General features: G+C 53.4%; 7 protein-coding genes across 7 annotated transcripts; 2 read left to right on the forward strand and 5 right to left on the reverse strand.

Moving 5' to 3' along the window:
* Positions 1–447: 447 nt before the first annotated feature.
* BDP81DRAFT_334890 (calcium-translocating P-type ATPase) lies at positions 448–3,989 on the reverse strand (the record flags this gene model as incomplete). The annotated part of the gene is made up of 2 exons (XM_060585800.1): positions 448–1,314; positions 1,371–3,989. The coding sequence occupies 2 exons, from the start codon at positions 3,987–3,989 to the stop codon at positions 448–450; spliced, it is 3,486 nt and encodes a 1,161-aa protein (XP_060438315.1).
* Positions 3,990–7,333: 3,344 nt separating this feature from the next.
* Positions 7,334–8,999, forward strand: BDP81DRAFT_455530 (uncharacterized protein; the record flags this gene model as incomplete). The annotated part of the gene is made up of 6 exons (XM_060593070.1): positions 7,334–7,437; positions 7,497–7,804; positions 7,848–8,073; positions 8,135–8,404; positions 8,471–8,688; positions 8,806–8,999. The coding sequence occupies 6 exons, from the start codon at positions 7,334–7,336 to the stop codon at positions 8,997–8,999; spliced, it is 1,320 nt and encodes a 439-aa protein (XP_060438316.1).
* Positions 9,000–10,888: 1,889 nt separating this feature from the next.
* Positions 10,889–11,499, reverse strand: BDP81DRAFT_411511 (uncharacterized protein). The gene has a single exon (XM_060589163.1). The coding sequence runs from the start codon at positions 11,412–11,414 to the stop codon at positions 11,109–11,111; it is 306 nt and encodes a 101-aa protein (XP_060438317.1). The 5' UTR covers positions 11,415–11,499; the 3' UTR covers positions 10,889–11,108.
* A 3,435-nt stretch (positions 11,500–14,934) lies between these two features.
* Positions 14,935–16,068, forward strand: BDP81DRAFT_334681 (uncharacterized protein; the record flags this gene model as incomplete). Its single annotated transcript, XM_060585785.1, has 1 exon — positions 14,935–16,068. One exon carries the CDS (start codon positions 14,935–14,937, stop codon positions 16,066–16,068), a length of 1,134 nt encoding a protein of 377 aa, XP_060438318.1.
* Positions 16,069–16,351: 283 nt separating this feature from the next.
* On the reverse strand, positions 16,352–16,813 carry BDP81DRAFT_334781 (uncharacterized protein; the record flags this gene model as incomplete). The annotated part of the gene is made up of 1 exon (XM_060585795.1): positions 16,352–16,813. The coding sequence occupies one exon, from the start codon at positions 16,811–16,813 to the stop codon at positions 16,352–16,354; it is 462 nt and encodes a 153-aa protein (XP_060438319.1).
* Positions 16,814–18,407: 1,594 nt separating this feature from the next.
* Positions 18,408–19,248, reverse strand: BDP81DRAFT_334764 (uncharacterized protein; the record flags this gene model as incomplete). The annotated part of the gene is made up of 2 exons (XM_060585793.1): positions 18,408–18,884; positions 19,054–19,248. 2 exons carry the CDS (start codon positions 19,246–19,248, stop codon positions 18,408–18,410), a joined length of 672 nt encoding a protein of 223 aa, XP_060438320.1.
* Positions 19,249–20,314: 1,066 nt separating this feature from the next.
* BDP81DRAFT_154742 (tannase and feruloyl esterase) lies at positions 20,315–22,284 on the reverse strand. The gene is made up of 2 exons (XM_060581940.1): positions 21,668–22,284; positions 20,315–21,580 (listed from the first exon to the last, which is right to left on the reverse strand). Exons 1-2 carry the CDS (start codon positions 22,095–22,097, stop codon positions 20,322–20,324), a joined length of 1,689 nt encoding a protein of 562 aa, XP_060438321.1. The 5' UTR covers positions 22,098–22,284; the 3' UTR covers positions 20,315–20,321.
* Positions 22,285–23,265: the final 981 nt, after the last annotated feature.

Below are 23,265 nucleotides of genomic sequence, written 5' to 3' on the forward strand. Positions count from 1 at the left end.
TTTAGAGACTCAAAGTACTGAAGTTGAATAGAATTCTGTTCCGTTCATCGCACTAGATACTATCCGTATCTCCAAGCAACAAACGTATTCTATCGTATCATAGCGTAACCAATAATGCAAGTGTCGCTCTCTAAATGCCGTAATGACAGGTTTTGCCCCTCCGTCCCAGTGTGCCGAACCATTCCACACGTGAATCTTGGTGCCTCGAGCCCCAAGAACGCCGCCCCAAAAAAGACAAGATTGGTCTTTGGTGTATGTTGTCATACCCGCCGCCAGTGTTATATACGTTCGCAATAGAATCCGGTCGTAGAATCGTGCCGAGGAAACAAAAAAACAAAAACAATAAGCGCACTAAATGGTATCGTAGCTGGTAACATGTAACAGAGAAATGGAAGTATATGCAAAATAAGAGTCAGTGGAAGGCTGGTCATGAACGACGGTGACAGATCACTGAGCCTTCTCAACGTCTCTGGTGTTGGTGTTCTCCTCAGGTTGTGTGGAGATAACAATCTCGGGCGCAGCAACCTTGGCGTCGTCTGAGCCCGAGGAAATACCAGCGTCCACGGACGCAGCGTCGGCCTCGGTAGTCTTCTTGCGGCGGAAAGCGGCGCCAATGGTGGTGAAGAACCTGCCGAGGGCGCGGTAGACAATGACGACGGGTCTGCCGACCGTCTTCGCAATCTTCTCGAACCAGGGGTCGGGGAAGAGGCGGATGAGGACAGCCATGGGAAGGGAGACGGAGGCGAGAACGATGGAGACGGCCCAGTGCTCGCCGCTGATGCCGCCGGGTGTGATGCGAAAGGCCTTGCCGCCGACAAAGATGATGGCGACCTGGGCGCCGACCATGATGCAGTTGATGACGATGAAGAAGTAGTTGCGGTGCACGCCCTCGAAGATGTTGAACTTGTTGTCCAGGCGACGGTTGTTGAACTCATTGAAGATTTGCATCCACACAAAGGTGTTGAAGATCATGGAGTCGAGCTCGAGCTGCTGATCCTCGTTGTGGGCGTTGTAACCGAAGATGGCATTGCCGGCGAAGTGGAGGATCAGGGTCGCGGTCAGCTGGAAGATGGCCTGGCCGATGATCATCTTCCACATGTTGATTGTGATGAGGGGCGCCTTCTTGCCCTGCGGCAGGCGATCGAGGATTTTCTCGGTCGGGGGATCTGTGGCGAGCGCCAGGGCGGCAAAGGTGTCCATGATGAGGTTGACCCACAAGAGCTGGACGGCGGTGAGGACGGATTCCATGTTGGGATCGGAGACGGCGGTGATGAAGGCGAGGAGAACAGCAGTGATGTTGACCGTGATTTGGAACTAGGCACATTCATGTTAGCTTCGAATGGTGAAAGAGAGTGTGTAGGTCTACATACCTGGAGGAACTTTTGCACGGCGTCGTTCACTGCTCTTCCCCACTTCAGGGCCGTAACAATCGAGGTGAAATTGTCGTCCATCAAGACGATGGAAGATGCCTCCTTAGCGACCTCAGTACCGGAAATACCCATGGAGAAACCGACATCAGCAGCCTTGAGCGCAGGCGCATCGTTGGTGCCATCGCCAGTAACAGCAACGGTTTCGCCAAGAGCCTTGAGGCGGGTGACCAAGACGCGCTTGTCCTCTGGCGAAGAACGCGCAAGGACTTGTAGACGGGGCAGCATCTCATTCATCTGCTCGACAGAAAGCTTCCTGAAGACGGGACCTTCCATAATGAGACCGCCTTCGGTGTGGATGCCGCACTCGGTGGCAATAGCCTGGGCAGTGACAGCGTTGTCACCAGTAACCATGCGAACGACAACACCAGCATGCTTGGCCTTGCGAACAGCTTCGGGAACACCGGGGCGGACAGGGTCCTGGATACCGACGACACCAGCGAAGACGAGGTCATGGAGGACATCTCCGAGATCGACATGTCCCTCAATGGTTGCGTTGACGCCGTGGGGGGGCCATTGAGGGAAGTCTTGGTAGATGAGAGCGATGGTGCGTAGGGACTGCTTGGCGTAGGCGTCAATAGTCGCCTCAAGGTTCAGGCGATCGGACAGTTCGAGAGTCGAGATGGAGAGATCGTTGACGTTGATCTGTTGGCTACAGTATCCGAGCAGAATCTCAGAAGCACCCTTGACCACAAGGCGGTAACCATCGTTGCTAGGAAGCTTGATGACAGCACCCATGCATTTCTTGCTGGAATCAAAAGGCATCATTTGAGCAACCTCTTCGTTGGCACGAGTCTCGGCCAGTCCCTGCATCCCGAGGTGGTCCTTGGCGAATTGGAGAAGAGCAGTTTCAGTCTTGGACCCAATGAAGGTAGCTTGACCGTCCTCCTCTCCCTCAAAAGCGGTAGAGTTGATGGCGACGGACTGGACGATGAGCTTCTTGGTGGCTGTAGGAAGTGATTGGGCAAACTCGACGGCGCTGATGGTCTTCTCGCCCTCGCCCGACTTGGAGAAGCTAGCAGAGCCAAAGGTGCCGGCGACAACAGTCATCTTGTTGGTGGTTAGGGTACCAGTCTTGTCGGAGCAAATCGTCGTAGCGTTACCCATCGTCTCGCAGGCCCTCAAGATACGGACCAGGTTGTTCTCCTTCAAAAGTCGGGTGGTAGCAAACGCCAACGCCAAAGTGACAGCCAGCGGAAGTCCTTCAGGGACAGCAACGACGATAATGGTGATGGCGACGATCAAGATATCCATGAATGTGGAAGCCTTCTCAGCACCAGAGCTGTTGTTGGAGCCCAAGCCAGCCAGGAAGCGGATGAGAAGGACGACGAAAAGCAGAAGAGCAGCGCTGCTACCAAGCTTGGCAATAGCCATGGCGAGGCCCTCGAGCTTCTTCTGCAAAGGCGTAGTCTCCATCTCAGTGCGAACCGACATCATAATCTTTCCGAAGCTGGAGTTGGTACCGACGGACGTGCAGACAAAGGTGCCAACACCCTCGAGAACCTTGGCGCCAGAGATGATAAAGGGGTCGAGGTCCTTGGACGCGTTTCCGGATTGCAGAGCGTTGAAGACAGCATCGCCGCCAGTCTTCTTGAGAGCGTCGGACTCGCCGGTCGCCGAGGACTCATCGCACTTCAAATCATGGCCGCTGATGAAAATACCGTCCACGGGAACGAGATCACCAGGTTCGAGGTGAATGACATCGCCGACCAGAATCTCTGCAACATTCAACATGTAAGACTTGCCGGATCGGATAACCTTGACCTCGCGGTCCTCCTTCTTGGCGTTAAGCTTGACAAAGGCTCGTTCTTTTTGCCAGTCATTCAAAGATCCAACCAAAGTAACGATAAGAATAGCAGCGATAATTGCTACTCCCTCGACCCAGTCAACCGGTTGACCTTCTTCGGGGTCATGCTCGGCACCGAAAGTTTCGTAAAGGCCAAGGGCCAGCGAAATCGCGGCGGCGACTGTAAGCAAAATGATAACTTTGTCGTTGTAGGCACCCCACATGAGTTTCCACAAGGGTGTCGCCTTCTTGGCAGGCAGAATATTTTTGCCATAAACTCGGGTTCGGTCAGTGAAACCGTTGGCATCAGCGTGGTGTGTTGTGGCTGATGGCTGTGCACCGGATGTGGCGAAGGAGGGCTCCTGGTGGCCGGTGGCCTCCTGGAAGCTCACTCTGCCCCCAACCCCCACCTCATCTTGAGAAAGACCGGCTTTGACGTCTGTCTGTAATCCTTTTTCGATACCGCGCAGGCCGCCGAGCGCGAAAAAAGCTGCCAAAGATTTCGGGTTGAGCAGTTTGTTGAGGTGCCCAGGGCTAAAGGCAAAAGGATTGTTGTCGACGACGAAGTCGCCTTCCGTCCCGGGATCGGGGTGAAGAGCTGTATCCGGGTCTTCCATTAATGCGGTGGAATGCATACTTGTTGCAGCGCTGATTGCTGGAGTGAGAAAGGGATTTGAGTGCGTCGATATGGGCGACGGTGTTATCGCGTCGTCGTTGTCATTCCCGCGAGGATTGCGGGTGTCGACGCGCAACTGGGGTGGTGCGAGAGACGCCATTAGCACCGATGCAGAGTAGTCTTGATTTGATGCTATGACTTTCTCACGAACGATTGAAAATGATGTTGAGGAGAGGGTGCTAGAAAGAGGAAAGAGAAGATGTTTGCAATAGTGAAAATTGGTGGCAGAAGTTGGTGTAACCTCCGGCGACTTGAGAGTATTAAGAAGGGTAGGTAACACACGAGCTGTACAACAACAAGGCTCTGGGCTGTGTAGGAGGCAACTTGCGTACGGAATTGCCTTCGCGTTCCTTCCAGGTAGAGAGAGAGCCTCGAAGGCGTCAGAATTCCACAACGCTCAAGTGAAGAGCGCCGTGAGCCTGGCGTCAAACTGCGCCTTTAGCCCCGTCGAAAAGAGTTTCCGTTTCTCAAGTGTACACCGACGCCGTGAAGTCAGCCTGCGTGCCAGCTTGTGAGGTGACTTGGGCGAGGCAGTGCAGAGAGGGAGAGGGGTGTTCGGGCGAGAGGCGATTGTCTACTTTCCGTCTGAAGGCGTGTGGAGTTGTAGAGAGTAGGGTGGGATAATCAACCTTGAGTAGCCGTCATGTTTGAGAAGGCCTTGAGAAAGTCCTCACACACGAACGAGACTGGTGATGAGGAAGAAGAGTTTTCAAGAGCGTTAGAGGTATAGGTCGATGCCGACAGGAATCTTGGACCGACGAGACTGAGGGTGGCAGTGCAAACGAGTGTTCACAACGACATGCCCTTCTTGGCAAGTCAAGAGGGTAACAAGTCAACCGAGACCCCACAGAGAATGGACAGATTGGTCAGATTGAAGCACAATGATACGTGCTTGAGAGGTTGCAAGAAAAAGGCGCGCTTGCTTGTCGACTATCACAGCAGGAAGCATATGTTGGTCTTGGCGATCAAGTAACAGGACAAAAAGTCTTTGCACGAGGTGATCAAGAGGGGAAGGAGCCAAAGGAGAGGAGGAGCTCCGATGGAGAGATAGAATGACGTGCCGGGGGGGAATCTCTCATCTTGGATGAGATTAGCAAGACTAGCTGGTGCAAAGAGGAAGCCAAAGGGTGAGAGGGAGGTAACCGCCCAAGGTCTGGGCATTGAGGCTGTGCAAGAGGGAAAAGTGCAAAAGGTCCCGATGAGGGAATTAAATTGGAGCATCAAGAAGCGAGCTCTCTTCAGTGGAAGAACGGCCTGAGTCGGGACCATCCTAGAACCGCTGTGCAACAACGAAATGGGAGTCCAAACCAGGGGGAAGAATGGAGATTGACAGCGTGTAATGGACTCTTGGCAACATTGGCATGGCCAATGTTTAAACCTTGGCGTTTTGTTGATGCAAGTGCCGGGACCTTATCGCGTTTGTCTCTCCAGTATTCCGAGGTATTCGTTTCCATTCTGGCCAGACTTTTCCAGACGAGACCGAGGTTTACGAGTATCCGTACTGTTGGCCGTGAGCGTCAACATGGACATAGATGGGGTATTGCGCCCGAGACTGACTTGAGTGGCGTGCCCATCCTTCGGGTCCCAACAGGGTGCGGTCCAGTATCGTGCCATTCGGCCGCCCGGCGGGGGTGGCCACCATTAGATAGACGCCGTTGGCATCCGTGCTGTTCCCGTGTCCGATCGGTGACCGGCCGTAGTCTGGATGGCGTATCGCTCTTGTCCTCTTGATACTGCCAAGGGATTAGGATGCATGCAAGCGTTTAGGGAATGAATGCAATCGGGTGCTCGTCCTTTGGATTCCGGTCGCTCCATTTCTCTCTTGCACTGGCGAAGAGAGCCACCATACGGATACTGCTGTGGTAGATTGTCGATGGCTTCATCAACCAGCAAAACTCAAGGAGTGACCGACCGGTGCAGGGCCGAAGGTACACGGCAGCGGTGAAAAATGGAGATGAGGAAGGATTAGGTGAGGACCGGAGCATCAGGGTGGAGAAGAGGAACGGGAGAAAAGTCAATGAGGAAAACAGAGTTTGTGATGTGAGAAAAAGGAGTGAACAAAAAAATGTGAAGACAATGTCAAAAAGACAAAAAGAGGAGCCAAGAAATGAGAAAAAAGGGCGGTCGCGATGCACAGTCACAGTCGAATCAAGCTCGGAGTGGAGCCCCCGGGGTCGTGGGGGACTGCGCTAGTCAGCGCCAAGAGTGGCTGTGGCAAGCACGTCCCAAGGGTTCCATTGGTTCGCTCAGCTCAAGCCGAGGTGGGTGTCCTATTGCAAGACCCACTCCAGTCCCCATCAGGTAAGCAGCTGCAGGCAGGGGTGGCACGCACCTACCTTCCCGTGCAGCTGGTGGCAACTGCTCTTGCTCGCTCTTTCCGCAATCGAATTGCAAAGTTCTGGAACATCTTCGGGAATCCGCCGGACTGGTTGACCAATCAAAGACCACTATCTTCGATACGTACCGCCGAATGAAACTCTCATTCCTTCCATGGAAGTCTCCAGTTCTCCACCGTGACACCGTCTGATCCAACTTGACATGCTGCAACCTGCATCGATGCACACCACCACATGGCTTGCACCACATCACAGTTGAGCAGCCAGGAAGCTTCAATATCCATCCTGGTCTCTCAAACAACCTCCATAGGCCTTGGGATTAGTCCTAAACTCTTGGCCAGCATTACACCAATGACCCCAGCGCCCAACGCCTTGACTCGAGCAAATATCCAGAACTAATACCATTTAGCGCCGTGTTCCCTTCCTGTCGGTCTCTCTACTTCCTTGTGGATATCCCGATATCTGCAATGTTTCAAGCATCAACTACCGTGGTCGCGGAAAAATGTCAACGCAATTATCCTGGTCGACGCATACCCAACGCGGGGAACGCGGGGAAGCTTGTTGTCTAGCCAGAGAGTCTTGGCCATGATCCCCTGAACCAGACGGCTTAGCTTCGACTGAATTGCATTCAAGTTGTCCAGCTGATCTCGAAAGGGTGCATCGCTTGAAGCGTCCAAGGAAGGAAGCCATCCATCATCAACGATCAACATGGGGTTTTCCGCCAGTCTACGGTGTTTCTTCGTGGGATAGACTAGCGCCGCGCTGAGCTGTCCAGTTGTTCGACGTAACGATGCCATGCAGGCGAACACGCCGCCATGTCGTATCTCGTCCATAAAGAGGACATTCTCGCCTTTGCGCATGTCAGTCAACGAATCTGCCTGGCTAACAAGGTCTTGGGCATCGTGGCTGGAGTCATTGCCCTGTTCATCTGCGATATCTCGCGTCGCTTACATTTACTTGTCGTTAAGCTTCGCTGCTTTTCCGTCACCGTAGCGTCGACGCGGACGGCGGTTCTCGCATCACTTCGCTCACCCCGCCAAGACATTGGTAGCCCAAGGCTGACCTGAGGTCCTACTCGTTCTCCCCACGAGGCTGAGCACCGGCCAAGATGGGCTTCAATCTCCACGCAGATGGGACAAACGACCCCAGTGAAGTCCGCAAATCGGCGTATTCACATGATAGCAATCATTGCCTCAATGAGTGCCATTGCCAGTAAGTTTCACTTCGCACCCAAGCTCAACAGAGTCGGGACGGGACCTAGGCTTACACAGCCTAGTGGGTTACGACACCTCTGTCATAGGTGGCACCATGGCTCTGGATTCCTTCCGCCAGGATTTCGACCTTGCGGATAGCTCGCCAGTTGTTCGTGATACTCTCCAAGGCAACATTGTCTCCACGTTTCAGGCAGGATGCTTCTTTGGCGCCCTGCTCATGTTCCCCATGGCAGAGTGGCTCGGCCGCAAGAAGGCAATCATGATCTCTGCCCTGGTCTTTCTCGTTGGCAGAACTTTCATGACAGCCTCTCATGGAGAAATTGGACTCCTGATTGCCGGAAGAGCCATCGCCGGCTTGGGCATTGGTGTAACGTCCCTCATTGTCCCTGTGTACATATCCGAAATCAGCCCCCCCGTCCATTCGTGGCCGCCTCATTGGGCTTTTTGAAATTGCATCACAGGGAGGAGGGATGTGCGGCTTCTGGGTAAACTACGCGGTGGATCGCACAATTTCAGACTCAACGCAAACGCAGTGGATTGTGCCCCTCGGCTTGCAGCTGCTTCCGGGAGTCCTCTTGTTCTTTGGCATTTTCATCTGTCCCGAATCGCCGAGGTGGCTGGCAAAGAACGACAGGTGGGAAGACGCCAAGAGAGTCTTGGTTCACATTCGCGAGCTGCCAGCAGACCATGACTAGCACCAAGCTTTTTGCGACGGGCTTTTACGGTATAGCCAAGACCCTGGGCATGGTCATCTTCAACGTCTGGCTCGCCGAAAAAGTCGGCCGGCGCAATGGTCTCATCTGGGGCGCCTTCGTCGGATCCCTTCCAATGTGGTACATTGGTGGCTTCACGTTTCTTGCCGACCCCGCCGGCCAGGCGGCTGCTGGGAATACCGACCGCAATGCATGGGGGTATATCGCCATGGTTTGCGTGTATCTCTATGGCTTGATCTACTGCGCCACTTGGTGAGGCTCCTTATGCTCCTAGTAGTCTGCAGATTGAGGTAGGATGAGGTCTAATTACTCGTACAGGCAAGGCATCACATGGCTGTACTGCAGCGAGGTATTCGGCTTAGACATCCGCATGCTCTGTGTCGCAATCACGACCGCAGACCAATGGCTATGGAGCTTCATCTCGAGAACTACGCCTTACACGATTACGTCGCTCGGCTACGGGACTTACATGTTCTTTGGTGCTCTCATGATCCTGATGGGCGTTTGGGCTTTCTTCTTCGTACCCGAGACCAAAGGTAAGTTTCGCTCCTCGTCCTCCTCCCGCTGGGGCTACCGCAGTCAGAGTTTTACTTATTCCCAGCCTCTTTTTTCATCGTCATGTTCATTGTGGCTGACGCAGGCGCCCGTGCTAGGTCTCACTCTCGAAGATATGGATCTACTCTTCATGAGGAGCATGCACACCACGGTCTGGACCGCATTGCGAGAACGCAAGAGCGTCAAGGATGTCTTGGCGGATACTTCGCCCGCCGCTGTCTATGCGACTGGCTCGGAGGAGAAGGAGATTCGGTTAGAATACGTGGATACTGTGGAAGACAACATGAAGTAAGATAGGGGGACGGGAGACGTCTGAGTTGGCAGGTGAATCTTCTACTTCCTGGTGGAGGCCTCTGCTGAAAGATCTCGTTGGAATCTGTTATTTTGTTGGCTTGAGTGCATCGTTCAATCAAATGGTCCGGTACCTTGTGCGAGGTACTTTCGCTTTGCCAAGCCCCGCTGTCGACATGCACTGCCCAGCGCGAAATGTGCACTGCCACCGGTAATGCTGCGGTGTGACGTAGTTTGTAGCTCTTGTATCTAGAAGAGCGAGTAATTCTGACCTTTTCGCGGTGAAATTCTGACTGAAATGTACTGTGTCTCTTTGTGAGGTGTGAGGGTCTTGACTCTCCAGAGGTTGGTGGGATGCGCCAAGCCTTATCTCAGCGAGGCGCAGTTCACAACTTGCAGTGCTTTGAGTGGTTGGGAGCCAAGGAAGTCCAGATAGCTGCCACACCAACATCAAATAAATCGCGCCTTTTCGGCAGGCCGATTTCATAAATGTAAGTACGTTTTTTCATTTCTCGTCGACGTATCGCGGAAAGAGCGTTTACTCATGTGTCGAGCTAATAGACTCGGATTTCCAAAACGCATGCCGTGAAGTGTGATTGGTCGCTCTAGGCCTACTTGGCGGCCCGATTTCCAATCTCGCAACTTTAATCTGTCTGCCAAAGGCCTGGTGAAGAGGATGATCTTAGCATCACTTCTATCAAACGGGCCGACGCTCGCTGAAACACACGTTAACTGCCTTGGGAACTAATTGGTCAGGCAGATTTACTATTCAATGAGAAAGGCACTCCCGCTGGCTGTGTCATTTACTAGCCTGCATGAAATTTCACGCAGAATGTTGAGTTGTCCGAGATTGCACTCAGTACGTAACTGAACCATCGTATGTTACCTCGCCAAATTGTACATAGAAAAATTCGGCGTTCTCGGTGACGCCTGTTGCCGGCGGGATTGATCTTCTCAGAGTCCGGCCGGGGAGTTCAAGTGGCCTTGCCAAATACCCCGTTTTGTCCGATTGAAACATTGAGCGGTCGGCTAACACAGCCTCCGCCCGGTTGCGCGGGGCCGGAGATTACTGCTGACCTTACCTTACGACTGCGGGAACGAGAACGAGGGTGTTACAGATTTCGAAATTCGTCGTACTATGCCGCCGTGTCTCATCATCTCATGGGCACATCAATGTTGATGGGAAAAGCTCGAGGAAACATTCGTCTGTCGATCTATTACATTCGACCCAGAGTCATCTCGTGGAGTAGCACATCGATTACAATCATCCCATTGAGTCCCGAACTTCGCCGGGTACTTCTCTAATAGGACCCCCTTCTGCTTGGTACGAGCAGATGGAGGAGCTTAGGTCGATATCGCGGAGAGTATCTTAAAAAGGAATCGAATTGTTGTGACTATCTTGCTGTTTGTCTCAAATGATCGTAATTATCTCCTTGACTGAGCTGCTAAAAAGCGCTTTAGCAACACCAATATCATTCCTACCCCAAACATCAAAGCAGCCCAGTCTCTCATACTTGCCCTTCTCCATTTTCGACTCTCTCAGGACCAAGAATGTCGTGAAGCGAGGGTATTCCGTATCTTCTACAAAGGCTTCAACTAACTCGCTCGGTAGCTCACATGCCTGTGGGATGGCCGCAACAACTGTGTCTTCAACGTCCGCCTCGGCATTCTCCCCGTCGTCCGGCCTCTTCCACGACATTTTCACTGGATTGCTCAAGCCAATAATTGCTCCAAACCCCCCTTCCTCCGGAGAAAAGTCCCTCGTCCCCAAAAGCAACACCACAACTTCGCCAAGATTAGATCCCCAAGCCTGTACCAAGCCGTGCGGATCATCGGGTACGAACTCGATAAAGACATCATACGGCTCAGCAAGACTCAGGAAGCAAGAGTCCTTGACGTCACCGCCATCGTAGATACCATACATGATGTCCAGCTGCATGCCGCGAACCAAGTACCCGTCGAGCGTGACAAAACCAGAAGACACCTGGCCCGTCGGTTCGTTGGCGTTGACGGGCACGACGTCGACTTCCATGACCTCGACGAAAGGGATAAACGGTGCCCAGGGCCGACAATATAGATAGGACATTGGACCGCGTAGGTGCGCCCAGCTTCAGGTGGGAGCTACATACCCGCCGGACTGGTGCCAGTCTTCGAGGAGGTTACGTTCAGCGAGGATCTTGTCCCATGCTTCGCTGTCTTCGTTTCTGTCCACACCAATGTTTAGGATTCGCCGGTGTTTCGTAGCTTTCAGGAACCCCTCCAAGTCTCCCGGCGTCGGCGGTTTCCACGCAAGGCCTTCAACCAAATAGTTCTGCCAGAGTCCGGCCAGGTATTCGTCTTTACCATCAGTATCTTCGCCAACGACATCCTGCATGACGCGCTGGAACTTCTCAATGAGGCCTCGGAGAGCTGGCATCTTGTCTGTCTCGTACGCGAGAGATCGTTTGGCGTATTCGCGCACAATGTGTCACCAGTGCTCGTACAGCCCTTCTCGGCTGGTGATACCGCTAGGCGCTAATTCTCGCGTTGACATGTTGGATTCGCGGCGGCATTCGCATTCTGTGAGGGTATTGCATTCCCATATCATTTCTTCCTTTCTGAAATGAAGGACTCGAGGGCTCATCAGGCGTTCTTGCATTGTCCACCCGCGTTGGTCGATGAGCTGGGTCATGTCTGACGCCCGGCCAGACAGGGACGCGCGGCTTGACCGCTTGATGTAGACCAGATCCTCGCCTCCGGGGTCGTAGTACGTCTTGTAGTCCAGCGTAGATAGAGTTTGGTCCGACTGAAAGAGACCCTGGGTAGCTGAGTTGCTCCCATCGGCGCTCAGTGGGAGTGTTGCGCCAGAGTACACCGCACACATGAGAGCCGCTTCGTGGGCCCAGTCCTCTACGGAATCTTGAACGATACAGAGCCGGTCAACCCAGAGATGGCCTAGTTCCAAGGTCTTTGCGGCATGAACTGCATTTATAATCGTCTCTGGAAGATCGCTCATTGAAATGCCGAAGTTTTGGTGGTCCCGGTAGTTGTCTTTGGTTGTGATGAGATCGGGCCCTCCTGGGCCCCAGCAGTAGCTCAACGCAGCGTATTCACCTTCAATGCCCTTTGTCTCTTTGAGATAAACGCGCGAGGGGTCCTGGCCTTGCAACGCTATCACTCGAGATGGTAGGAAATGCGGCGCAGTTCCTGCACACTTCGGATGTCTCTCACGGCAGCTATCGAGCCATGATTTGGCCAGCTGGAGAGCTTCGTCGGATCCTGAGCTAGGTAGCACCTTGCAGATGCCAACCTGCCAAGTTCTCCTGTCTTCTTCTTTTGCAGTGATTGTGCTGACGGGAGTCTCATGAGACCAAGCTGTGAGAAAAGTATTAGCACTTTCACGGTGACAAGAAACGGAATAAATCAATTCTTCGCGCAAAAAGGGCTTCTTGCAGATGGAAGTGCCCACGAACAGTTCTTTTTCCATATCAGAAACATTCTGCCCCCTTCTGACATACTTTTCCCCGCGCATAACAAACTCTTCTTCAGTCGCAATATCAGAAACAACAGAGATATTCAACCAATCCCGCCACTGTATCCTGATCCTGATTGTAATCTCATCATCGTCGTCAGGAGGCCACTTGAGGCCCTCTGGGGGAGACTGAGCGAACAGCCTCCACACAAAAGTACAGAATCCACAGCTCCTTGTGTCTGCAACTTCCTTGAGTGTACCGCCCTTTACTATGAATTCTTGATAAGGCCCACGATGCATGTCAGCCGGCTTGACCTCAAGTCATTCGACATCTTCACAGACTGAGCACACGGTCGGCTGCATTTGCACCAATCGATGCGTGGGGTCGTGGCCGATGCCTTGATCGGGAACGACAGCGCATGATGAACAAAAGTCTGCCTGCGTTGTTTGACAGTCTAGACACCAGTACCGAAGGCCTGATATCAACTCGTAGTCATCTGGATCGTTGCGTAGCTTTTCGCACCTGTCGCAAGTTGCGTCGTTGTGCATTGGCGGATCAAGAACGAGGCGATTGCGGAGGGAATCCTGGAACTCGTATAAAGGGTTGGCGACCTGCGGATCAGGATCCTGTAATATTTCAGTGGCTCTCTCGCGAAGAGGTAAGATGTGCCGAGCCTTGATCCAGTCTAGGAGTGACATGATTAAGTTGTGTCGTCTTGATAAGCCGCGCTGAGAGATTGAGTCTAAGTCGCATGTGAGCTTTCAGACAACAACGCTCGGCCTGTTCTTTGCTAAAGTATGCGCATTGAGTGTTGAGAGGAGACAGAATACATTTCGCGCCTCAGCCTCACATGCGCTTCAGGCTCCCATATGGTAGGCCTCCATTCTAACTGGATGACAACGTGGGCCGGGCAGGGGGCCCTGTGTTGGAAACATCACCATTGCGACACTGTGCTGACTTCAAATCTTCCGCCCCACACCAGGCAAATATCTCGGTTGGAGGAAATGGGGTTTGTCGAGGTTGGACATACTTCTAGCACTCAAGATTTCGCGTAGGCGTTCAAATTTGACGAGGGGCTCCCAAAGCACATGTACATCCACTCATTTCGCCAGCGTCATTAACATGAAAGTTGAGGACCTCCCAATGTTTTGGTGATTGAAGCAACAGAGATACCAACACTGCCTAAATACTTAGTCACAGTGTTGTCAGTTCAAGATCCAGAAGCATCATCGTCTATCCGACAAGGGATTCGTTATGCGATACCAATACGAGGTTCAAGGTCCTTGTGCCGTTATTTAGTAAAGCTATCGATCTTGGTCTAGTAACGATTGATAGAGGTAGTATGAACGGTCGTCGTATCGCAAGGCCTAGTGCAAACCTCGAGATCAAGGGGACTATGTTGGTAGTCTTGATTTTAGCCTGAAGAGATATCCCATCAACTGTTAGAGGGCATCGGTATATACAAATAACGGATGAGCTAATAATCCGACCCTATTTCCCTCATATCCGCCTATGAATAGTCTCGAAATAGAGTAAAATTGAGAAGGTCTGGAGACGGATATAGTGCCGCTATCTAGTAGTCAACGGAATATAGAAAGAAAAGGACGTGAGGTACGGGACCAGTAATGTATTAAAGATGTGCTAGTATCGTGGAGATGCGCTGATTTCGTAAAGTTGTGCGGGTGTTGGAGCGATGCGGTGGTGAGTCAAAGAGAGGTGTTAGTGTAGCGGAGAAAGGTTGAAAATGAGGGCGACAACCTGGAAGGTAGGGAAGCTCTTCCGGCCAAGAAAGAAAAGGGTGAAAACAAGCTCGACGTTAGACAAAGGGGGCTCAATCTTTTCATCTAAGCTGCTCCGTCTAATGTCATTCTGGCCCAATTCTGCTTATGCATAACTTATCACAGTAGAATCCATCAATTCCCAACACTTACATGATTCGCTACCATGCCATTGGTAAGATTACGCCCGATTACACGGATCGAAGACATCTGGGCAAGGAAAGAATGAATATCTCCCACCGGGTATTTCTTGCGGAGGAGAAAGTGAAGCAAGGGCAAAAAAGGATCGCCTTGTCACCAGGTTCGGTCCTGTCAAAGATTGCATATGGGAGAAATTCCGAACTTTTTCCTGGATTCTATGCCGTAGAAGTTACATCCGGGTAGACCGACGTTGCCAGTGGGATGGCACAGTTGAGGACTGCCGGATCGCAACGTGAAACACCTAGAACGCCCTACCCTTCAACGAAGCCATCAATGACTTCGGGACTTCACATTACGACAAGTAAAGTGGCTGTGCTCATACAACGCAGAATTAGAAGTAAGCATGAAAAGAAAGCCGCAATAGACTGGATTTAACGACCTGAAAAGTCGGTACAGACGGATGAACCCCTACGTCTGAAAGAAGAGTCAAACGCTGCAGAGCTGACGTTGGGTTTGGACTTCATCTGAACTTATTAATACTCGACTATATCATTGTAGCAAGTCAATGTGTCGGGTCCCTTTCCACCTGAGGCTCTTCGGGCCGTGGCTCGCCGCCGCTGCGGTCCTGGTCCTCGGTCAGGACGCAGCAGATAAGGCAAAGTTTGGTGACCCTATCAACGTCCTCGGCAGTGTAAGTGCAGTCCATCGTCCAAGATCCAATGCTTTACATCTACTAAACACAAGCCCCCAACAGATGGAAAGAACGGACCAAGACTTTCAAGATGGCTTAGCTCTAGATCTCTTCTCACCCAAAAACCTCACGCTGGTCGTCCAACAGAACCTCATGCCTCTACCGGGCAACTTCGTGACGGGCACCACGGGCGGACCCTTCATGGCGCTGCAGAACTACTCGTACGTCATCAGCCTCAACGAGTCGGTAGACGACCTCATCGCCAAGATCGAGATCCCCTACGACCCGACGGCGCTCGCCTCGATCGGTATTCAGGAGAGCAATACGTACGTCGGTACATTGGCTGGGGATAAGAAAAGCTGGATTGTCAACGATGCGACGCGCAACGTTTATAGAGAAGAGAACAATACCAGGATCATCAAGATGACGTCGCTCCAGGGCGAGTATATTCTGCTTGGACGGAAGACGGAGGATACAGCCAACGAGTTTGTGCAGTACGGTCAGGGGGCTACAAGGACGGTCAACGTCACGGCGGGAAACCGACAGGAAGCGGAGTTCATCGACGGCTTGAGGCTGAGTGTTGTGCCGAGTACCAACATGGGCATCAGCATCGATATCGTCAATGGGATTTCACCAAAGGCTGTTCCGCCGGGGTTGGTGCCAGTTAACAGCTTTGCTTGGGTTGTCAACTCGAGTTCCCCTGGCGCGCCTATGCTCGCAGACATGAAGTTTCCGTGTAAGTGCTTCTACGAAAGTGCCCTCGGATATAGACGAGGTACCCTTGGACTGACAATCTGGCTTTTAGTCAATCCTTCTATGCTTTCCGCCGTTCGAGGGTTCGTCCGGCCGGCCCCAGTCCGGGTGGCGAAGAAGGCACTTGGAACCACTGCTGAAGTACCATTCCAACTCATGGCTGGTGAGATTGTTGAGATCTTGCCAGACAATTCGGTTACTATTCCGAATGTGACCCAAGTAGACGGCCAGTATGTTCTGCTTATGGTATCATAGTACAAATGATAGATACCTAAGTGTACACAAGCGTCTATTTCCTGCGTGAACAGTGATTTTCTTTGACGTACGAGCCGGCTGGAAGGTGTTGAGGCAGTCGATATCGTGTAAGCTGTAGCACATGTGTCTAAAACCTGGCAAGGTCTAGAAAGGGTGTTGGTCAAGCATTGAACATTGAAACTGTGTAGGCATGTAATCACACTCTCTCCTCCGCCCCATCCCATCCCACAACGCACATCACCATCCTCCTCCCCACTCTCTCAACCTCATTGACGGAGGCCCCCTAAGCACAAAGCGTCAAAACAACATCCTGATCCGCCGTACAAACCTTAACCTGACTCCCCCCAGGACTCACCCCACCCGCCCACACAATAGCAGGACAACTCGCAAGCCGACTCGCAACAACAATCTTGCTCCCCTTGAACCCGTCCCCAAAAACGGTGCTCAGATCGTACCACACGCCGCTGCCGTCCAGGTTATACGCGTACACGAGCTGCGGGGCGCCCGTGTACAGGCCGTCGCGCGCGCGGGTGACTTTGAGGGCCCGGCCGCCGGTCGTCGGGTCCCGGGTGAAGGTCTCGCTGTAGGTGCCGCCCTTTGCGGCGAGGGGTCCCGCGGCGCGGACGTCGCCGCCGACGGACCAGAGGGAGACTTCGGTTGCGCAGTTGTTTACGACTGTTGCTTTGCCGAGGGCTGTGGTTTGGGTTGCCAAGGCGATGAGGGGGATGAGGGACTTGAGTTGCATTTTTGGAGGCTGGTGGTTTTAGTCTGAATGGGAAGTTGGGAATTAGATGTTTGGGGGTCAGGAGTGTGATGAGGCTCGTGGGTTGACTTGATTGTGGTGATGTTATCGTGATGAGCTTGAGGCTAATGCTGTTTAAGAAGCTGATGTACGGATCTATCTATGATTTATATATCGAGCCGGTGACCGCCTTTTCACAAGTTCCCAGTGAAGTCATTGTATTCTGTCACGAAAAGACAACAGGTCTCAGCTGCCGGGCGACGGCACAGAAGCTAAGGCTTTAGATACGAGCGCCGATCAGATTGAAATGTCACGATGTTTCCTAAATGAGCCTTCATCGCACCTCTCTCCTCTGAGAGCGTCTGCCCTACCACGCCTACATCCTCTGTCAGAAGTTCCTTCTGACAGGATCATCCCACCCTACATGAAATAGACTTAAAGTCCAAGACAAGCCTAAAGACACGAACCGATGTGACGATGCCACGATGTCAAGGACGAACACGAACTTGCTGCTCGGGGAAATAGATTGAAATGACGCTCGCCCCTCATTCGGGAACTTTGGATTGATGGTCAGGAGGTTCGAGACATACACTTGAGCATGCTGAATACGAGCTTTTCTCCGCACAAAATGTTGCCTGGCAGCTGCATGCAATATCGATTACGGAGTCCTATTCAACCAGCCATGTCGTTGGTGGTCTTGGGGGCACACGGGAAGTTGGTGGGAAACGGCCGGTGGGCTGACGTGAAGCGTTGCGTTTTGCTTGGGTTTGGGCGAGTGACCTCGTGAGTGATCTGCCGTGTGCTTCCCCGCATCCCTCGGCGCGGCTCATCGGAGACATAACTGCTGTTAGCTGTGGAGCTGAGCTGAGCTGCCGTCGCCGCCGCCGCCGCACAGCGACTTGGGCTTGTGCTTGCACAGCTTACCCCTGCTCATCCGCAACATGCCGCAGGGCAAGGCGGCCAAGGTAGAAGGTGAAGGGCGGGGGAGAGCTAGCGTCGGGCGGGATGGGCATTTCTCCTCTTTGTGGGCCAAAATAGTATCCCTCAGCTGTGTCTCGAATGCGGATGAACCGAAAGTCAGACACTCGACGATGGTCAGACACGGGTTAGCCCTTGCTTCCGCCTAGTTGTCAACGGGGGGCAGATCTGTTGAGAAGAAACGATGTTTTCGCCTCAACGAGACGAAAGGACCGCCTCCTGGATTTCAGCCACAGTTCTCACCTGTTCGAGTAACGTTGCGATGTACAATTTCTATCCAAGATAGCAGAGGGCAAATTTGATTTAATTTTTTTGGTCGGGTATAGGTATTCATAATCCATCTGTCCATTGCGCCAAACACCAGCCGAAACAAAGGTCTCCCAAAAGTGTGAGAAAAAGAAAGGAAAAGAGAAGTGGTCCATATCCATCTGATCGTGTTGGGTATCAATGCCTAAAAGCAGCTTCCAACTCCTCGCTGTCGTCTCGTAATTCCATTTTTCGAACCGATCAAAGATTGCTCTTTCTGCCCCATATATCCTCGACGTAGCTTAGTGTAAATAGTGAAGTAGAATAGAAGATAAAATAAAACGAAGTGGGAAGAAAGGATACGCGGAAAAAATTAGCGAGATCCAAAGGTAGGCATCGTCGACTCCTCCTTCTTGCGCTCACGTTTGGCGTAAATCAAGCCGCACACGTTGCAAAGCGTGCTGGGACCGTCGGGACCAGGCCGCCATTCCGGGGTATCAACGCGGTGACACTTGTGGCACGAGAAATCGATCGTCTTGCGGCGATGCCTGCGGCCCCCCGGGGGACTGCCTCTGTTCCCGGCATGGCTCCTGGAAGCGACGAGCTGTTGCTGCTCACTGCTTCCCTCGCCCGACTTGCGCTTATTCGCATTGGGCTCTTCCCTTTGGAGGGTCCTGATCTCGTGTATATCGCGGGCGATGCTGTGCGATAATCTTAACATGGCACGCAAATCGTCCTCGGTGGGCAGGGCGTGGTCGTTGGTGGCCTCAAAGCCAGCTTCCGGGCTGGCGGCATTGTAGGAGGGGAATCTACCGGTCAGGCGAAGTAATTGCTGAGCACCATGGCGGATCTGAAGAAAGTAAAAGATTAGACGGAGGAATCACTGCCTTGGCTGACGAGCGTGAAGTTGACCACGAGATGTGTAGGTACTCATGTTCCAATGGAGCAGGCGGGTGGGCCCGATAAGCCCTCCCGATAAGAAATGGTGAAGGAGAAAGGGGTGCATAAAATAGACTCACGCGCTGATGACTCTCGCCTTGGCGAAGATGGTTCCAAGAGACCCTACTGGGAGACCCAGGATCGTCTTGGCCATCATTGCCGATGATGAGATGCGATTCGTTGGGGTTTATCGCAGTCGGGCCATGTGTGCCAGCGGGCGACGACCCTGATCTCGGGGTGGAAGCGGATCGTGGGTTGGAGGGGCCGGAAGGCATCAATCGGAGCGGTGACCCAAGGGCCGGCCAAGCACGGAGGGTACGCACACGGCAGAGAGGGGCCGGACTGCCCAAAGAGACGAAATAAACAAGGCCTAGATTCGAGGCCGAACGAACAGAATGAGCCCGGGGGTCTAGACCCGGAGCGATCGGAGCAGGTCCGCAGACGCAAAGGTCATGGACCTGGACGGTGCGGTGCGACAGGCAGCAGTAGCGGTAGCGGCAGCGGCAGCGTCGGCGACCACGACGGCGGGCTGGTGAGATTGCAGTGCCAGAAGCACAGGCGGGTTGTGCGAAGCAAATGGCAGTGGTTGTGTGGGTGCCCAGGATGTCGAAGAGGGCCGATAGATCGATCGGTGGTGTTGGAGCTCGATCGTCGGACATGGAAGGAATCGGGATCGAGAGCGATCGAAGGCGGGTGAGTTTTAAGAGGGAAAGTTGGCGTCGGGCCCTTTGTGAGAGGTGGCGAAATGTTTTGCGGCTTTTCCCATGGGAATTTGCTAAGAACGGCAAAGCGACAAGGGGAAAGAAGAGACGGCAAAAGATGCTAAAGTCAGCGGGGACTCGGGAGGGGCAGGCAGCACCACCGTCCACAGTCCACAATCCACAGTCCACAGCAGCACGGGGAGGGGACCACTGTTCACACTCGCTGGAGCGGGGGGGATTGGACCCTGAAAATTGAGAAATTCGGTTTTTGGGACGCCGACGGGCCCACCTCGGTTCACCGTGGTGGAGGCACGTTTTGCAAGGGTGTCGTGTCTTCGGGGTCCTTCTGGTCTTTCTTACATAAGCGACTACAGATAAGATAGGCACTGGGTCAATCTGAGCGGGCCTTTTGCTCCGGCCCGGCGATACCCTACAAAGGTGCCCGGTCGCCATTGGCGGACCACACTCCGGAACAATCCTCCTGGGTTCCGGCATAGAATGGAAGGAATGATCATCAATCTGCATCATGCATTACACGAAATCACTGCCGTTCTTTTTCTCTATCGATAGGATGCTATCCAAATTACTACACTACATCAGGGAATCTCTATTTCCATCTCCCGACAGCGAATGACTCCGTTCCGACATCACAACTCGTCTCTATCCCATTCAGGTTTCGGGCAACTTGCTGACCGCTTCTCGCAGACCCACGACTCCTTCTTGTCCGGATCACCACCAGCAAACTTCACAGTCGCAGGATATGCGCACAACGGCCTCGTCGGCGCCGTGCTATCGTTCCCTCCACTCAACTTGAACCCGTCCATCACAGCGGGCGTCTTTCCCTCCTCGACCCAAGCCCGCAGCGTCTCCAACCCCTTCAGCGGGTAAAACGTGCCATTCATTCCATAGCAGTGGTACACCCCCGGCGCCTCGAAGTGGCGATAGTACTCATCTGCCGCCTCGTCCACCGCCAGCACTTGGTCGTAATAGTCCCTCGACGTGCGCATCGTCACACACTCGTCAGCCAGCCCGTGCCAGCTAATCATCTTGCGCCCCAGCCTCTTGAACAATGAGAGGTCTGGATTGTTCGCTCCAATGATGCTGTCAAACTCCCGCCTGCTGGTTTCGTAGGCCGCTTCCAGATCGGCAAACGTCATGCTGCTCACGTCGTAGCTCGGGTCCTTGTGAACGAGGTTGCGGATCCACTCCACCGACATCTGGAATGGCCGACCAACGCAAGGCGAGTCCGGTATACTGCAGTTGGTATTGCCGAGCCCGAAGCGGCCTGTGAAGGGTGCCCCTTTCGGATACCCCTTCGGCAGCCAAAGCGGTTTCCCGTCCGCGCCATGCGGGCCCCGCCAGATCTCCCGCGCAACCTCGGCCGCCTCGGCCGACATGATCATCTTCATGTTCCCGCAGTCGAGCTCCTTGCCGACCACGCTCGCCGGGTCAAACGGGCACTTATCCGGGTCCGCGATGATATTGTCCTTGACGCCGTCCAGCTCGTCACACGCGTCAACCGCGAACTGCGTCATGAGAATCAGCTCGCAGATGTGCGGGTACACGCCCATCTGGTTCATCACAAACTGCGGCCAGTACGTGCTGATGATGAGACTCGGCTGGTTCACGGCCGGCGCGCCTGAGAGGATGCCGTCGTAGTCGCCCGGATACCGTTGCGCTTCGATAATGCCCTGCCGGCCGCCTGTCGAGCACCCGCTCCAGTACGAGTACTCTGGCGTCCGAGAGTAATACTGCGATACAATCGACTTTGCGATGACGGTCATGTCGTGCACCGCGACGTGGGCGTAGTTCACGAGCAATCGCTTATTGACCGTGCCATCCTTCTTCAGCGCCCAAGCCGCCTCTTCCCACGTTGTGTGATCGTGCCCGGCATCCGTTGAGCTTGCTATCCCGCTGTCAGTTCATTTCAACTAGATGACTGAAGGACCAGTAATAACACCACTGAGGAGAGGAATCAAAGACCAAAACGTACTCGCATATCCCTGCGCCAGCGTCGCAACGACGTTTTCGCTCCCAAACTGCCCGGCCGAGTACCCTCCTCCTCCGACGCCCACGAACCGTCCGTTCCACGCCTCAGCGGAAGGAAGCCATATCTGCACCTGCGTCACGTCGTCGAAGCCCGTGTGGACGTACTTGACCGTCACGTTGCAGAAGCTGACACCCGCTGAAGGGATGGCGGCGCGACCTTCTGGCGTCTGGGGGTTGAACGTCAGATCTCTGACCGCGGACGCCGTTACGCCCACGAGGTCTGCGCCCTCGAGCTCAATGGGGAATTTGAACGCTTCGGGCGAGCACGGCTGTTGATTCGCGGCCGTGTTGCTAGACGGTGTTGCGTCGCTTTGGGCTGGTGTTACCCAGTCTGCTAGGCGCAGCAGCGTTAGGAAAGTTGATAGACTCCTCATGATTGATTTTCAATGAAGGAGCCTCCCAATCACACAATCGGCACCAAATTGTAACCAGGTCGACTTAAAAGAGACTGTCAAATGGTTATCTAGGTCGGATGTGGCGGTGGTTGGTAACTGAGGCGTTCCCGCTGGTTCGGTGCTCAGACCTCGAGCATGACACACAACGAACACGTCGGGTTGATGCGTCACGGTTCTCCAACAGCTCAGACGGAATTTCGGAGAGAAGGAAGGCCCCGTCGCATGAAAAAGAAAAGAAAAAGGCACACTCAAGTGGATTCGCGACATGGTCTTAAGGACCTCCGAGGAAAGCCACTGTCAAGCTAAGAAGCCCAAGGTGGTAAATGCCATGGTAGATGTGTGGATGAGTTGGCAATGCGGCCGGCCTGGTGCGCGGGAACAGTTATCCGCCTTACAGCTCGAATTACCCCACAAACGGGCAACGAACCTAACCTTAAGAGTCGCCACATGCGAACCGCCGCGTTGGCGCGTAGATCCAAGACAGTAGCCCTGCAGAACGAGCCGGCGGCCTGCAGAACCACGTCAGCCTTACTGACTTGGCAAGTGTCATGTAGACTATTGCAAGCCTTGCGCTTCCGATCCCGTCTTTCTATTCTACGAATTACGTACAAGTAATTCTACCGCCTCACTTTCAATTGAGGTGAGATACTTCCCGAGGTAGGTAAGACGGTGAGGTGGGCACGTAGGGTAAGGTAGAAATGTTCCCGAGAGCTTGCTCGGGGCCGGAAGCTCGCCTGCCAAGTCCGCGCGGCTCTTTAACTGGTTCGGGTTCGTACTACATTGAATGCGATGATTGTTCAAGCTTTAAGCGAAGCAAGAGACGAATCTTCTCCTGTTCCCGCATGAAATCTTGGGACTATTATAAAGAGGCGATCCTATCGGAAGCTATCCTCTCTATTCGCCACATCCCGCCACGAAGTATGGCGGATTCATCAAACTTTGACCCTTTTTGAATTCACATTCTTTGTCAGAAGATATTCACAACCTCCACGAAACATCTCTCCAGCTTGGCACGGGCTGTTAGTGCCATGCTAAGGAGGGGCCCCAGTCCCCGCGGTTTGCCGCTGCGCGCTGGGGTGGATTAGCTATACGCTAATCAAACCCTTAACAACGCACATTTTCCCCTCGAATCGAGCCGACGATTATT

The sequence above is a fragment of the Colletotrichum phormii genome (assembly GCF_030913505.1).
Source record: "Colletotrichum phormii strain CBS 102054 chromosome Unknown BDP81scaffold_37, whole genome shotgun sequence".
In the NCBI taxonomy this organism is placed as follows: Eukaryota; Fungi; Ascomycota; class Sordariomycetes; order Glomerellales; family Glomerellaceae; genus Colletotrichum; species Colletotrichum phormii.